Genomic DNA, 14,444 nt, shown 5'->3' on the forward strand with positions numbered 1-14,444 from the left:
GGCTTAATAGAAGTTCTGGACTCTGTAAATACCAAATACATATGTAATTTATCTCTTTCTACATTGCAAAACCTTTACAATATACTGTATCAAACTTTTCATGTACATTTTGGATCTTGAAAAATGAGCCAAAGCGATTGAGAAAAAATTTAATTGTCAGATGCATCAGATGCCACCATACACAAAGGGCAGACACACAAAAACACCTGTCTCAAGTCTCTCCTCCTTTTGCATTGTTTTTAAGCATTACATCATGAATTAGTCAATTGAATAAAGGCTTTTTATTTATTGCCAGAAGAGTGACTTGGACTCCCCCCCTTTTTTTCCTCCTTTTGATTATTTGATCATATTTAAAAGCCGTTTCACACCAAGCACGGATATTCGTCCAAAAAAAAAAAACAGAAATATATAAAAACTGTTTTTTTAGGTTCTTATTAATGCTTGCACACCGCGCCGGAAGTTGGGGAAAACTATTCAGACGGACCTTGATTTCAGCGGATTTCCGCCTAGGGAAATAATATATGTTTGACCAATGAAATCATCTGAACGCCGTCATTCTGCATAATAATTAGCCACGTGCTTCTGTTTGCTACACGGAGAGTTTGTATTTTTGAGGTCTTGGAACAATGGGAGTTTGTTTTTGGGGTAATGAACATTTGTTTTCAGTTCAGTGGGACATTATTCGGATTATTTGGTGTTTTGGAATAACAATGGGCTGTTCTCTCAACAACCAAATAAAGAACAATATATGGCTTTAGGATCGCCCAGCAGCTGCGGGAATACGAGGGAGATGGTAAAGTATCAGATTTACTGACTTACTAACGTATGTTGGTCACAGGCACTATTTTTGGAGGAAACTCATTGGGCCTCATTGACGAAAATGGCGCACTGCAATGCGGATAATTCGCCCTAGACTGGTCGTGTCTGGAAGGGAACCAGCACATCACGGAAACTCTCGCGAGATTATTAAAGGTCCCATATCATGCTCATTTTCAGGTTCATACTTTTGTGTTTCTACTAGAACATGTTTACATGCTGTAATGTTAAAAAAAACTTTATTTTCCTCATACTGTCGTCCTGAATATACCTGTATATACCCTCCTGTCTGAAACGCTCCGTTTTACCGCATTTTGACGGAATTGCGTTGCTAGGTAGCAGGGGTCCTGTGTACTTCCTGTCAGTTGATGACATTCACATACACTGCAACCAGGAAATAAACTGGGACACATTTAGAAAGATTACGTTTACAATTGTGTCAAGGGTCTAAATATTGTATATTTGTGACATCACAAATAGACAGAAATCCTGACAGTTTTGTTTCCAATGCAGAGTTTCTGAATACGGGGCTGTGTGTATTTCCCTGTGGATTGAGCGTTTCGATACTTTCACAGTATTTATATAGGACTTAAGCCTGCTTTATAATAAAAACAAACATGGAAATCTCACTTTTATTTATAATATGGGACCTTTAAGGTTAGGCATTGATCTCGAATGGTTAAGATTAGGCATCGACCTCCAATAGTTAAGGTTGGGTACTAATTTTGAATAGTAAGGTTAGGATAGGTGGTCATGACCACCTATCCTAACCTTACTGCAGTCTGCGAGTTTCGCGAGAGTTTTTGCAGATCTCAATTCAGATTTCAGACACAACCGCATTCCCGCACCATACTGGTGAGAAATGGCTTTAATGCTACAGGAATTTACAACTAACCAAACATTGTTATGAACCATTGTTATTGTCCTTTTTTTATTATGGTTTTACCAAATTATTACAATTGCTTTACTTATAAACTTTTCTATCAGCAAATAGACATGAGCAGAAAGGCCCAGGCGGTTTCATCTTCATCCTCCTCGCCCTTTAGTCTGTGTGTGAGAGACAGAGAGAGAGAGAAAATCACAAATTGATCATTATGCAAACACTAAGTGACAATAATGCAGTAATAAATAAGTGCAACAATAGTAATTCAATATGAGAAATTAACATTATAAAAAAGGGCTGTGGGTAAAGCAAGAGCTTCGTCTGTGCAACAGGATCTACTTTAATGACTCAATTCAAGCGTAGGACAATTGAACACCCATAACCTAAAAGGTGGCACATCACTTCTTACATCATATCACTCCGCCAATCTTAATCATCACTCACTTTACAAGAAAGTAAGGTGCGCAATATTATATAGTTCCAGATCTTACTTAAGGAGCAGAATACCATATATGTTTACTGTATAAAATAAATCTTTACAAAAACAAATCTAATCTTACAATAGTGTATATATTTTGCCACACAGATCCATGGAACTAAAACACAAAATAAACCTAACAATCTTGCAGATGCCGTTTTCAGGTTACCTGTTTCATTTACTACTGTCACGATATAGTGACCGTTTTATGAAAATATCTTTTTTTTTTAATCATATTTGCTCCAATCTCGCCTAGTTCAGCTTTAATGGATTTAAAGGAAGATACTGAGTCGAGGCAGGGAGTTCCACCTCTGAGGGGCCCAGACAGCTGGTTGGCATGTTTGTTGATTTTAAAAAGGAAAGTCCCAGAGATCCCCATTTACACAATTCAAATACAGAATAGAAAGAGTGCTTTATGAGGTTCAGGTTTGCCCAGCTTCAGACGGCCTGATTCACAACCTCAGAGGCCCACCAATGCTATTAATATACAGAGTAGAAAGACTCCTTTATGAGGTCAGGTTAGGCCAGCCTCAGACTGCCTTGCTCATTTAACTCCTCCTCAAACTGTCAAGCCAATCAGAACTCTGGATCCGGATAGATGCCCATATATGGTTCAGTGGTTCACTCCTCCAAGATTCAAGATTCAAGATGTTTATCGTCACGTCAGTTACACAAACACAATGCAGCTGAAGCTCTTATTAGGATTTTACTACAGAAACAAGTCTTGCTTTTCTTTTTGTGTGAAACAGAAACTGGTGGAATCTATCTTTTCCCTGTTATTGACTATGGAGATGTGTTGGATATGAATGCTTCTGCTCATTGTCTTCGCATGCTGGATAGCTTGTAACGACAGTTTGTAATGAATCTCGTGACAAGTGATCACTTGTCACGAGATTCATTACAAACTGTCGTTCCTTGACTCACCATTGTGTACTCTACTCTAAAGCGAACTGGTCATCCTTATGTGCTCGTCGCCTCAGTCATTGGTATGTGTTTATCTACAAAAGCATTCTGGTTTTAGTTCCTTCTTACTTGTCTTCACTATTAAAAAGAAAAACTGGAAGTCATAATCTTCGTTCTATGGACATTTTGCAATTTGTTGTTCCCAAAGTACGGACTGAATTGGGAAAGAAAGTTTTTAGGTTATCGGCATACTGCTTGGAATAACGTACAATCTGATCTTCAACTTCAAAAACTTAGTTACCTTGAATGAGTTTAAGGCTCTGGTGAAATCGCTGCAGTCCAGGTTGTCTGTGTTTTGTCAAGTGTTTTGTATGAGCAAGTTTTAATGTTGTTAATTTATGTGTTGTCTGTTACTTTCACTATAACTGTCTTGCTGCTATCTTGGCCAGGTCTCCCTCCTTGTAAAAGATATATTTGATCTCAATGGGACTATCCTGTTAAATAAAGGACAATAAATAAATAAACAATCGTGTGAAATACTTTTTGCTGGGAAGCTCCATTAACAAGAACAAGTTATATTACAATAATAAAAGGAAATACTATTCTGGTTGATTCATAAAATATCCTGCCACCCCTATACAGCTACTATGGAAGAGTGCAGTCTTTTTTTATGTATTTATTTATTCCTTTTATTATTTTTCTACTCTCTATTATATTTTGTTATTATATATTCATTTTGTATAATTTAAGTGCTCTTTCCTATCCAATTGTGCCTTAAAAAATGTGTTATTGAGTTTAGGCATGCCTTAATGTTTGTAAATGAGTGAATTATCTTCCATAAAAACAAACAAATAAATAAATTAAATAAAATCAAATATCCTGTCCTCCTCCTAACCAGCCTCGCGCACTCAACGAGACACACCAGAACCTTTCAATGGGTTTAAACATGCTTCAGCTCCTAAAGACACATTTAACAGCTTTGGTGATTAATTTAAATCTAAATTAGTGTTGTAATTCTACTTTTCTAAAAATAATTAGGTAAAAAAAGCTCAATGAGATCATATTTTAATGGTCTGTTTACATCATGCTGAGTTGATTTGCAGCCAAACTGCCCATCTAGACCTTCCATATATACTGCTCTATCAGCTGGATTATTTTATTTTGACTTTACTTCCAAGACGTGCATTTTAAACAAGGAAACTCATTTCACTTCCACAACTTATATTCAATTTATGGCATAATGATTTCAGTGTGTCACCCGGGCGAAGCTGCGGAGGTTTCTATAACAGTTGTATATAGAAGAAGAGCTCAGGTGATGGGGACTTATGGAAGATATATATATAAGCTCAATTGTATCTTTCATCGGCACAGCCAGGAGGATCAAAATGACCCCAATCACAACTAAAATGTGGAGGACTTTGTGGAGACACTTGGAGTAAAATTGAAAATAAAGTCGTCCACACTCCGGTTCAAACTTCACTCACTTTATTAATGTGCCGTGTGCTAACATTGTGCATTCATATAATGCATTAACAGTGTGCAGTGGCGAGTCACACACAAAAAACATTACTACTACTACTAATAATAATAATAATAATACAAATTGTCAATATTTGTGTTTTAAATATGGAATGCACCCAGTAATATGTGTAATTTGATTGTAATGTGATTATATTTTGTATTAATAATCTGAATCTAAAGTAACTAAAGTTGTCAGATAAATGTAATGGAGTAAAAAGGTCTAATATTTCCCTCTGAGATGTAGTTGAGTAGAAGTACATCATGGAAGTAGCAGAACATGGAAATGCTCAAGTAAAGTAGAAATACCTCAAAATTATATTCAAGTACTTAGTTACATTTCACCACTGAGTACATTTTATACTGTTGTGTTTTTCAAAGCAATATTTACTCTTCCTGTTGGAATAAAATAATTGTTAATTATTTAACTGCAAAGTAGTAATGTGTTTTTGATACCTTCACCTTTTTATTGCATTAAATCATACCGGGATGTTTGCTGGAATTGATTGGATGTGGCACAAACCCACCTAGAACATTTCCCCCCAGCCGCCACTGGTGCTAACATTGTGCATTCATTATGCATTAACAGTGTGCTGCTGTTTTTCGGTTCATTAACAAGTTTAGCGTGGGACAGGAAGGATGCGAGTAGAAACACTAGCCCTAGAGCCACACAGAGACAGGCGTGGGTGTAAACACCACACTAAAAGAAATATGATTTTTTTATTATAGCCCATATTATCCGTCTGTTTTTTTGAAAGGGTATATGCATCTAATGTATATAGCCTTAAAATAAAGGAGGTTATAGTTTATAAATGGTGACCATCATTCTCTGAGCTGAGATAATAAAAGTGCAGCAGTTCTGGGGTTTGTGAATGATAAACAAGCCGTCCAACACACAGTTACAGGTGGATTTATTGTCCGTCTGGATACCGATTTAGCACTGAAATCATTATGCCATAAGTAGAATATAAGTTGTGGAAGTGAAATGAGTTTCCTTGTGTAAAATGCACGTCTTGGAAGTAAAGTCAAAATAAAATATTCCAGTTGATAGAGCAGTATATGTGGAAGGTCTAGAGCTGTTTGGCTGCAAAGCAACTCAGCATTTATCAAATGATGTTACATGTAAACAGACCATTTAAAATATGGTCTCATTGAGCTTTTTTTTACCTAATTATTTATAGAGAAAGTAGAATTACAACACTAATTTAGATTTAAAATAACCCGGTTGTAGAAGTGCAGTGTATGCAAAGCATATTAGGCCTATAAGGAATTTTTTTCAAATCAAGTTATAATATATAGGAGCACATTGATGAACTTGTTTTCTGCTTCCTTTTAAATGTGTGCGTTTGTATGTTTTTTTTAATTTTTTTTATTTCTACATGCACAACAATAACAATAAACAACAGACAGTAAGAACTCTCCATTATTCTCATAAACCACGCGGTAACAGCTATCAAAAAAGCCTGATGGTTTAATGGTTGATTTAACGTATTAAACGTATTATCATATTAATAACGTTTTAAACACACTGTATAGCCTAATGTAAATGATAAAAAATAGATATGGAAATCCACTGTCACCCAGCCCTGTGCTGTAGGCTACAGTCGTTACTGAGATTACAGATTAAAGATTAAAAATAATTTTCCCATCCAGAACAATAACAGGTTCAGTAGGTATCTGGGCTAAACTGAACACGCACGCACACTGTTAAGAATTTCCCAGTAAAATAACAGTAAAGAACTGGCAGCAGGGTTGCCTTTATGTTACTGTAAAATTAACATTATTATACTGTGTATACTATACATTATTTTTTTGCCTAAATGAATAGACTTAGCAGGTTACAGACATAGGAATAGTCACACTAAATACAATTAAAGGCACTTGTTAGGAAAAAGGCTATAATAGACTTGTTGACACTTTTCCCAAAATGTCTGTCTCTAGCTGGCTACAAGCACAGAATGCAAACCATAACAACATGTGAGTGAAGAACAATAAAGCTAATTCACTGATTTTACAATCATGTACAATGTACAAGCCTCACATGTGCAGATCAGGTCCCAGAATTCACAAAATACTGCATGAAACTGTTACTGATGATACTTTAGACAGTTGGTCAGCAGTAAAGTGCTGTTTTTTAAGAATGCATTATAGTTCAGTTAAAAAACGGCCTATGAGCGTAATTTAACAGGTTTTCTTTTGTATTAACAGTAAAACACTGTTTTTTTTATAGCAATAACAGGTTAATACTGTTGAAATCCTGCTGTAAATTAACAGCAATTGTTTACAGTGCACATGTTTTTGTCAGTTACAGAGGGACATTGCATCAAGAACAGTTTCACTTTCGATTCCGTTGCTGTTTAACGAGTCGAGGCTAAATGCAGCAGCAGCAGCAGCCATGTGCTGCAGACTGAAGCCATTTGTGACTGTGTAAACCGATATTTGTTGTATTTTGAAACTAGCGTATAATCATATCGATAACTTGTATTAAACAAGCATCAAAACCTGAAAGCATCTCCATAATCACGCTTTGAAATGGGTGGTAGCTGAATGATTCACTGGATGTAAAGATCCCCTTTCATTCCGGGGCTTTTTGGCACACAGTGTTATGATATGACAGATATTGCAGAATTCAGAGTCAGACTGAAAAGGTGGTGGGCAATATATTCATCAACAATGGCTTTACTTTAAAACAAAACCATCTTTATTATAAGCTATAGAATACTATTTTCAAGTTTGCTGGAGATGTACAGCTTATACAGATTTTAATACACTTTGCAGGATTTGTATATATATAGCTAAGAAACTATATATTGTTTTCTTTCCCCTATTCTAATAGTTTATATGTATTTGTGGGGCTATAACGTACATTTCATTGTTCAGCCCTGTGTCGTAAAATGACAGAAATTGTGACAATCCGTTTTATATGGTCACAGCAATATCAAGGATGACAAGGATGTACTTCGAAAAGCATAAACGCATGACGTTGACCATACTGTACATGTTGTAGCATGCTCACAGACTGTAACTTATATGATCAACACTCCATTTTAGCAGTAAAAAATGCATTGCATCTATAGAAATAACTTATAGGCCAGTATTCAATAGCCTATAAAGTTGTGGAGCTGTTTTGGAAGCAGTCAGAAGAGCCTCATTTCGAATAAAGAGTATATTTCTGTTACTCCACAGAAGCAATGCCGCTGGAGTAAAACTGTGAAGTTGACAGTTTGTAGGCCTTAATGCCGAAGACCGGCCGATATTAGCCTGTTGATGTTGCATATTGGCTCTTTTTTATTTTCTTTTTTTTGCTCTTAGAAGAGAATATATGTGGGGCTATATCTTGCATTTCATTGTTCAGCCCTGTGTCGTAAAATGACATATAAATGAGATTATAACCTTACTCGTTGTATAGAAATTGTGACAATCCGTTTTATATGGTCAAAGTAATGTCAAAGATGACATTATGTAAGCATAAACAAAGGACGTTGACCATACTGTGCATGTTATGCACTGGGCCTTAATGCTGAAGAGCGGCCGATAATAGCCTGTTGATGTTTACTTATTGGCTCTTTTTTCTTTTCTTTTTTGGCTTCTTCGTTTTTTCTATTGGCTCTTAGAAGATAATGAAGAACCAAATAGATTTACGTTAGGCCTGCTGCATATTCATGGCCTGGAGTGAATAACGAATATATTTAAAAGAAAAATTTGTGTGCAGGAGGCTATTTTATTAAAATAAAAAATAAAAAACCCTGACCACTCACGTGGGCTGAGATAGTCGTGGATGGATTTGGCCGCGTGCTCCTTCTTGTGGAGGTGCGCCAGCTGCTCGGCGGTGTGTCCATGCTGGTTGGGTGTTTGGGGGTTCTCAGTGAGTCCGATCAGCAGCTCGATCACCTCCAGGTGACCCTCCCTGGCGGCATGGTGCAGCGGCAGCTCACCTCGCGCATCCAGGAGGTTCACATCTGCCCCGTGCTCCACCAGCACGCGCATAGAATCTATGTATCCCTCGCGCGCGCCGTCGTGCGACGCGGTGAGACTCAGGCACCGGTCCGGTAGGTTGGGGTTTGCTCCGGCCAGGAGGAGAGACTCGATCACCGCGGAGTTACCCCACTTCACCACCTGCACACACACACACACACACACACACACACACACACACACACACACACACACACACACACACACACACACACACACACACACACACACACACACACACACACAGTCACCAAATATCCGCCGCGGTCGTTATAGACTATAATTCTTATAGTCTTACATGCACATTTTGCACATTTTGAGATTATAGTTTACAGTCCTTAATGCACATTTTAAATTATAATTTACAGTCTTTCATGCACATTTTGCACATTTTTAGATTATAGTTTACAGTCTTTAATGCAAATTTTTTTGATTATAATTTACAGTCTTTAATAAACATTTTTAGGTTACAGTTTACATTTTTGCACATGTTTAGAATATAATTTACAGTCTTTAATGCACATTTTAGATTATAATTTACAGTCTTTAATGCACATTTTTGCACATTTTTAGATTATAGTTTACAGTCTTTAATGGACATTTTAGATTATAATTTACCGTCTTTAATGCACATTTTAGATTATAATTTACAGTCTTTCATGCACATTTTGCACATTTTTAGATTATAATTTAGTCTTTCATGCACATTTTGAGATTATAGTTTACAGTCTTAAATAAACATTTTTAGATTATAATTTACAGTCTTTCATGCGCATTTTGCACATTTTTAGATTATAGTTTACAGTCTTTAATGCACATTTTTTGATTATAATTTACAGTCTTTCATGCACATTTTGCACATTTTTAGATTATAATTTAGTCTTTCATGCACATTTTGAGATTATAGTTTACAGTCTTAAATAAACATTTTTAGATTATAATTTACAGTCTTTCATGCGCATTTTGCACATTTTTAGATTATAGTTTACAGTCTTTAATGCACATTTTTTGATTATAATTTACAGTCTTTCATGCACATTTTGCACATTTTTAGATTATAATTTACAGTCTTTCATGCACATTTTGAGATTATAGTTTACAGTCTTAAATAAACATTTTTAGATTATAATTTACAGTCTTTCATGCACATTTAGCACATTTTTAGATTATAGTTTACAGTTTGCACATTTTTGCACATGTTTAGAATATAATTTACAGTCTTTAATGGACATTTTAGATTATAATTTACAGTCTTTAATGCACATTTTTAGATTAGAATTTACAATCTTTAATGAACATTTTTAGGTTATAATTTAAAGTCTTTAATACACATTTTTAGGTTATAATTTACAGTCTTTAATGCACATTTTTGCACATTTTTAGATTATAGTTTACAGTCTTTAATGGACATTTTAAATTATAATTTACCGTCTTTAATGCACATTTTAAGATTATAATTTACAGTCTTTCATGCACATTTTTTAGATTATAACGTACAGTCTTTAATGCACATTTTAGATTATAATGTACAGTCTAATGCACATTTTTAGATTATAATTTACATTTTTTAATTCACATTTTAGATTATATTTTTTTGTAATATGTACATATAAGTCACTTTATGCAGTTATGTACATATTACAATGTCACTGTTGTCAATATTAATGTCACTATAAATATAAATCCTTCTCACTCAAGATACAGTATATAGACATCTTTATATGTACATACTGTACATAATCATCCAGTCCATGTATATCCGTACAGTATTTATTTCTTTGCACTATTTGTATTGTTTACAACATCCAGAACACTTGACTTGTATATGGGCATTTTATTTTTATTTGTATTATTGTATTCTTTTATTTCTATTCTATATAACAATAATGATAATAATAATGATGATGACGATGATAATAATAATAATAATAAAATAGGAAAAAGGGATGATGCACTTTTTTCCAACATAGATATATAAATATATTAAATATGTTTTATAAATCAGATTTATTACTCAGATTGGGACATTAAAATGACCCCACTGCAAGGATAATGTTAAAATTCCATTATTTAACAATAATATTAAAAGGTGACCATTAAAATGATTACTAGTAGTGGCAATAGCAATATAATGTTACTATTATTGCCTTTTGCCTGGCTTCTGTGCAAACTTTTAGGCCTCTTAACAAAAACTAGGCGTGTAAAAGATTCAAGCATTAAGGTATTGTGTAACTACAGGCCCTCAGTCAGCACTTTCCTCATCACTCCCCACCATCTTGTTTTTCTCTTTCCCACTCTGCCAGTCACCTTCAAATTTATTTATGCATTTATTTTATTATAATATCACTGAAATGGGCTTATTCTTTCTCAGGATCAAGTTCAAAATCTATGCTGGAACTATAGCCTACATTCAATTGTGGAACTGATAGTGACAAAAGCACATCTATTGTTCCATTAAAAAAACACAGATTCATTCATGTTAATCTATACATTTATGATAAACTGACATGAAATAATTAACTACAGCAAAACTATGAATTTCAAAACGATTTTGCTAAACAATGCTATTTTGACTGAGAGTATGCCTAGATCAAGTATGCTACAAAGTCCAAACTCCTCTCTGTCATCTGTCCACAGATTCCTTAATTTGAAAACTATATCTATTTAAACTATTTCATGTTATATAATGATGAACAAAGTCTAATGGATATTTGAAGATATACTATGAGTAGGCCTTTTGTCCTGCACAACAGCACAAGAAGAGAAGGAAGTCAAACGGGCTGCTCTTGTAACACTATAGTCTACAAAAAACATGACCACGAACAAAACTATTTTTCCAAGTTTGACACAAACTAATTTGAAAGTGAAATACCAACCTGCATTGCAGTCCTGCTGGCGAAATTTAATCCATTAACATCTCCAGCTCCACTTTGCAGCAAAAACAGCACTTTGGATAGGTCTCCACTGGCAGCAGCATTGCAAAGACTGTCAGCCATTCTTGTAAAAAATATATAAGCAGATAGATGCCAAAGTTTCTGAGAGGCTGTGTAGACAAATAGGGTCATCCAGAAGGAAAGTCTGATCAAATATAGCTGTCTCATATGAGACGCCTACTTTCCACCCTCCAACCCACATGGGCTACATGCTCCTCACTCTAGCACTGTAAAAAATATTTAAAAATACTTTAGAGTAGACTATTGACAAATAGTTTAGTAATATTGATTGGTAAGAAATATGTGTGTATTAACACGTGTAGGACTGTATATATTAACAGAAAGTGTCCATAGCAGATGAATTAGGAACTGTAACTGTTCTCTCTGAGAGAACAGTTATAGTTCCTAGTTCCTCTGCCTGCTAACTGCTGCTCTGCTACCAATCAATATTACAAAACTATCTATCTATCTATGTAAATATAGAAGTAACTGAATACTAATCAAATTGAATTTTGATTTTAATTTGGCTGGATTATTACTGATTGAGCACTAAAATCCTTATGCCATGAGTAGAATATGTGTGTGTGTGTGTGTGTGTGTGTGTGTTTATATATTGACATTTACCCAGCTCCCTCCAATAATTTGCATGTAGCACATGTTGCACAAAGAGAAACTTCAGCTATGCAACTTTTTTTTACTACCACATCTTATATTCTATTTATGGCATAATGATTTTAATGCTCAATCAGTATCCAGGCGGGCAATAAATCCACCCAAATCTATGATCTACGTTTTAACTCTCAAAATTCACACTGATTAGTAACCAATTACTTTCAGATTTATAAATATATAGTTATGTTAGTTACACAAATCCAGCTGAAAAACACATTCTGCCAACTCTGAGTGACTGGCACACACAATATTTTGATTGAGCTTGAGGTATTGTGGGTCATAATTATACGGAAACAATGCAAAAAAAACAACAACATTTTTGTCCACGTGTTTTTAGAGCACCCTGACCCTGTCTTGTGATGTGATCAGCGGGTTATCTCAGGGGCAGATCCTCAATTTAATCGAATACACTTTATAGGCTATGTGTTTCTTTTCCCTATCTAGGCTATAAGAGATCCACATAGGCAATTTACAAAACATTTGTGTATAGGCTATAACCTACCTGCAGCTATACTAATTTCAGTATTCTAAAGGTGAATCTGTGCTATTTGAAAATAAATAAATAAATAAACCCACCTTACTTTAAACGTGATTAAAACCATAAGGCAAGCCTTCCTCCATGTAACTTCTCATTGGGTGCCATCCTGAGTCCGACTGCTGAATAGAGGAAAAAAAAACCAAAAAAAAAAAACCAAAATAAATAAATAGACATAAAATGGCTACTTCTGCGCATATTATCGAAACATGTGATGTCATTTGAAAGTCACTTCCCGCTCATTTTCAAATGAAAAAAAAGTGCGTGTCTGTATTCGGCTGCACATCAAATCATGTCAGCATGTGAGAGAGCTGAGAGAGAGCTGAGAGAGAGCAGACTATCTGCCCAGAAGATCGCACAACACCACATCGATGTCTTTCCTTTTCAAAAAGCAGACTAACCGAGTGATCCTCCTCCGTGAACCAGTGGGTGTCACACCGATGATGTCCTCTTTCCAAACGTGCTGCTGAAGGCTAAATGTTCGATCATAATGAAACTCCTGAAATATATCACCACTGACATCACAACAACGTGGGGTTCATGTTGAGCTGCAGGAGACAGACAGCCTTTACCGCGTAGCAGAGAAACCAATTTTTTTGAAAAACCCACCAAAAACAAAAATGATGGCGTGATTGGAGGATAGGATGATATCCGGGACTCTGTCTGTCTGTCTGTCTTAACGGAGCGGAACCGTGCTGCTGCAAAACAACGCACCGGTGATCGAATGCCCGCAGACATTGTTGCAATAGTATTCCAGAACGCACAGTTACATTGTAGTTTATCGGCAGTGTGTCATCTGTCATTATAAAGAGCAAGAGAGGTTTTATAGTGTCATCGGTTATGGAGGAGGCAGTGGTGCTGCTTTAAAGTAGTCCGGTTTGCAATATTGCCCTAAAGTTGCCTAATACAACCAGAGATAATGTATTAAAATGATATATAACGCAGTATAAATGGTTATGGGTGATTTTCAGACAGTGGAGAAATGCATGACATTTGTGTAAGTTAAAAAAATATAACATAGGGTGTCGTAACGGCGGCATGTTAAATACATAGGAGACAAGCAATAGAAGTTCCCACTGGTTGTGAAGGCAGCACAGGTTGACGTAGTGGATGTGGAGCTGTGCAGCTTCATCATGCCGCCCTCTAGTGGTGTGAAACCAGGGAATGAAATTAGCACCTGCCACCTGCCAAATATAGGGTAGTTTCAAATATTTTTATTAAGAAGCATGTGCATGTCAGTGATATAGACTTCTGTGGGGTGTGTATCATGCCTCATTTTTTTATATATATATCAACAAAAACAGACAATACTAGGAACTAAGGGCAAACAAAAAATGGAGACAAGCAAATACAAAAAACATAAGAAGTGAAAGGAAAGGAAAACAAAACAAAACAAAAAAAATAAAAACAAAACAAAACAAAAAACCCCAAAAGGTTTTATTTGGATTTTAAAAATCCTCGAAAAGAATGGAAATATTGCAACCCAAAAGTCCTGTATTTTAGAGCACAGTGCATAGCTATGGAGTAAATCTGCATCTGCTTGGACACATTTCTCATATATTGGTGACGTTTCTGGAAAGATTGTATGTAGCTTTACTTTAGAGTAATGTAACCTGTGCAGAATCTTAAACTGTATCAAACAGGGTCTGGCATTCAAAGAACAGATGTGAACATACTTCAAAATCTTATCCCAGATGTTCTCCGCAATTTCTATCCATAGGTCTTTTTCCC

General features: G+C 35.5%; 1 protein-coding gene across 5 annotated transcripts; it reads right to left on the minus strand.

The window, feature by feature from the left end:
• Positions 1 to 1,600: 1,600 nt before the first annotated feature.
• cdkn2c (cyclin-dependent kinase inhibitor 2C (p18, inhibits CDK4)) lies at positions 1,601 to 13,527 on the minus strand. Of its 5 annotated transcripts, none has more exons than XM_074635388.1 (5): positions 13,115 to 13,527; positions 12,760 to 12,832; positions 11,450 to 11,570; positions 8,357 to 8,714; positions 1,601 to 1,863 (listed from the first exon to the last, which is right to left on the minus strand). In XM_074635388.1, exons 3-5 carry the CDS (start codon positions 11,567 to 11,569, stop codon positions 1,859 to 1,861), a joined length of 483 nt encoding a protein of 160 aa, XP_074491489.1. In that variant the 5' UTR covers position 11,570; positions 12,760 to 12,832; positions 13,115 to 13,527; the 3' UTR covers positions 1,601 to 1,858. The 5 variants fall into 5 exon arrangements, with proteins under 5 accessions (XP_074491489.1, XP_074491487.1, XP_074491488.1 ...); XM_074635386.1 differs by having other exon boundaries at positions 12,755 to 12,832; XM_074635387.1 differs by having other exon boundaries at positions 12,760 to 12,835.
• Between the last annotated feature and the right edge of the window lie 917 nt (positions 13,528 to 14,444).

This window comes from Sebastes fasciatus, chromosome 5, assembly GCF_043250625.1.
Source record: "Sebastes fasciatus isolate fSebFas1 chromosome 5, fSebFas1.pri, whole genome shotgun sequence".
NCBI lineage: Eukaryota > Metazoa > Chordata > Actinopteri > Perciformes > Sebastidae > Sebastes > Sebastes fasciatus.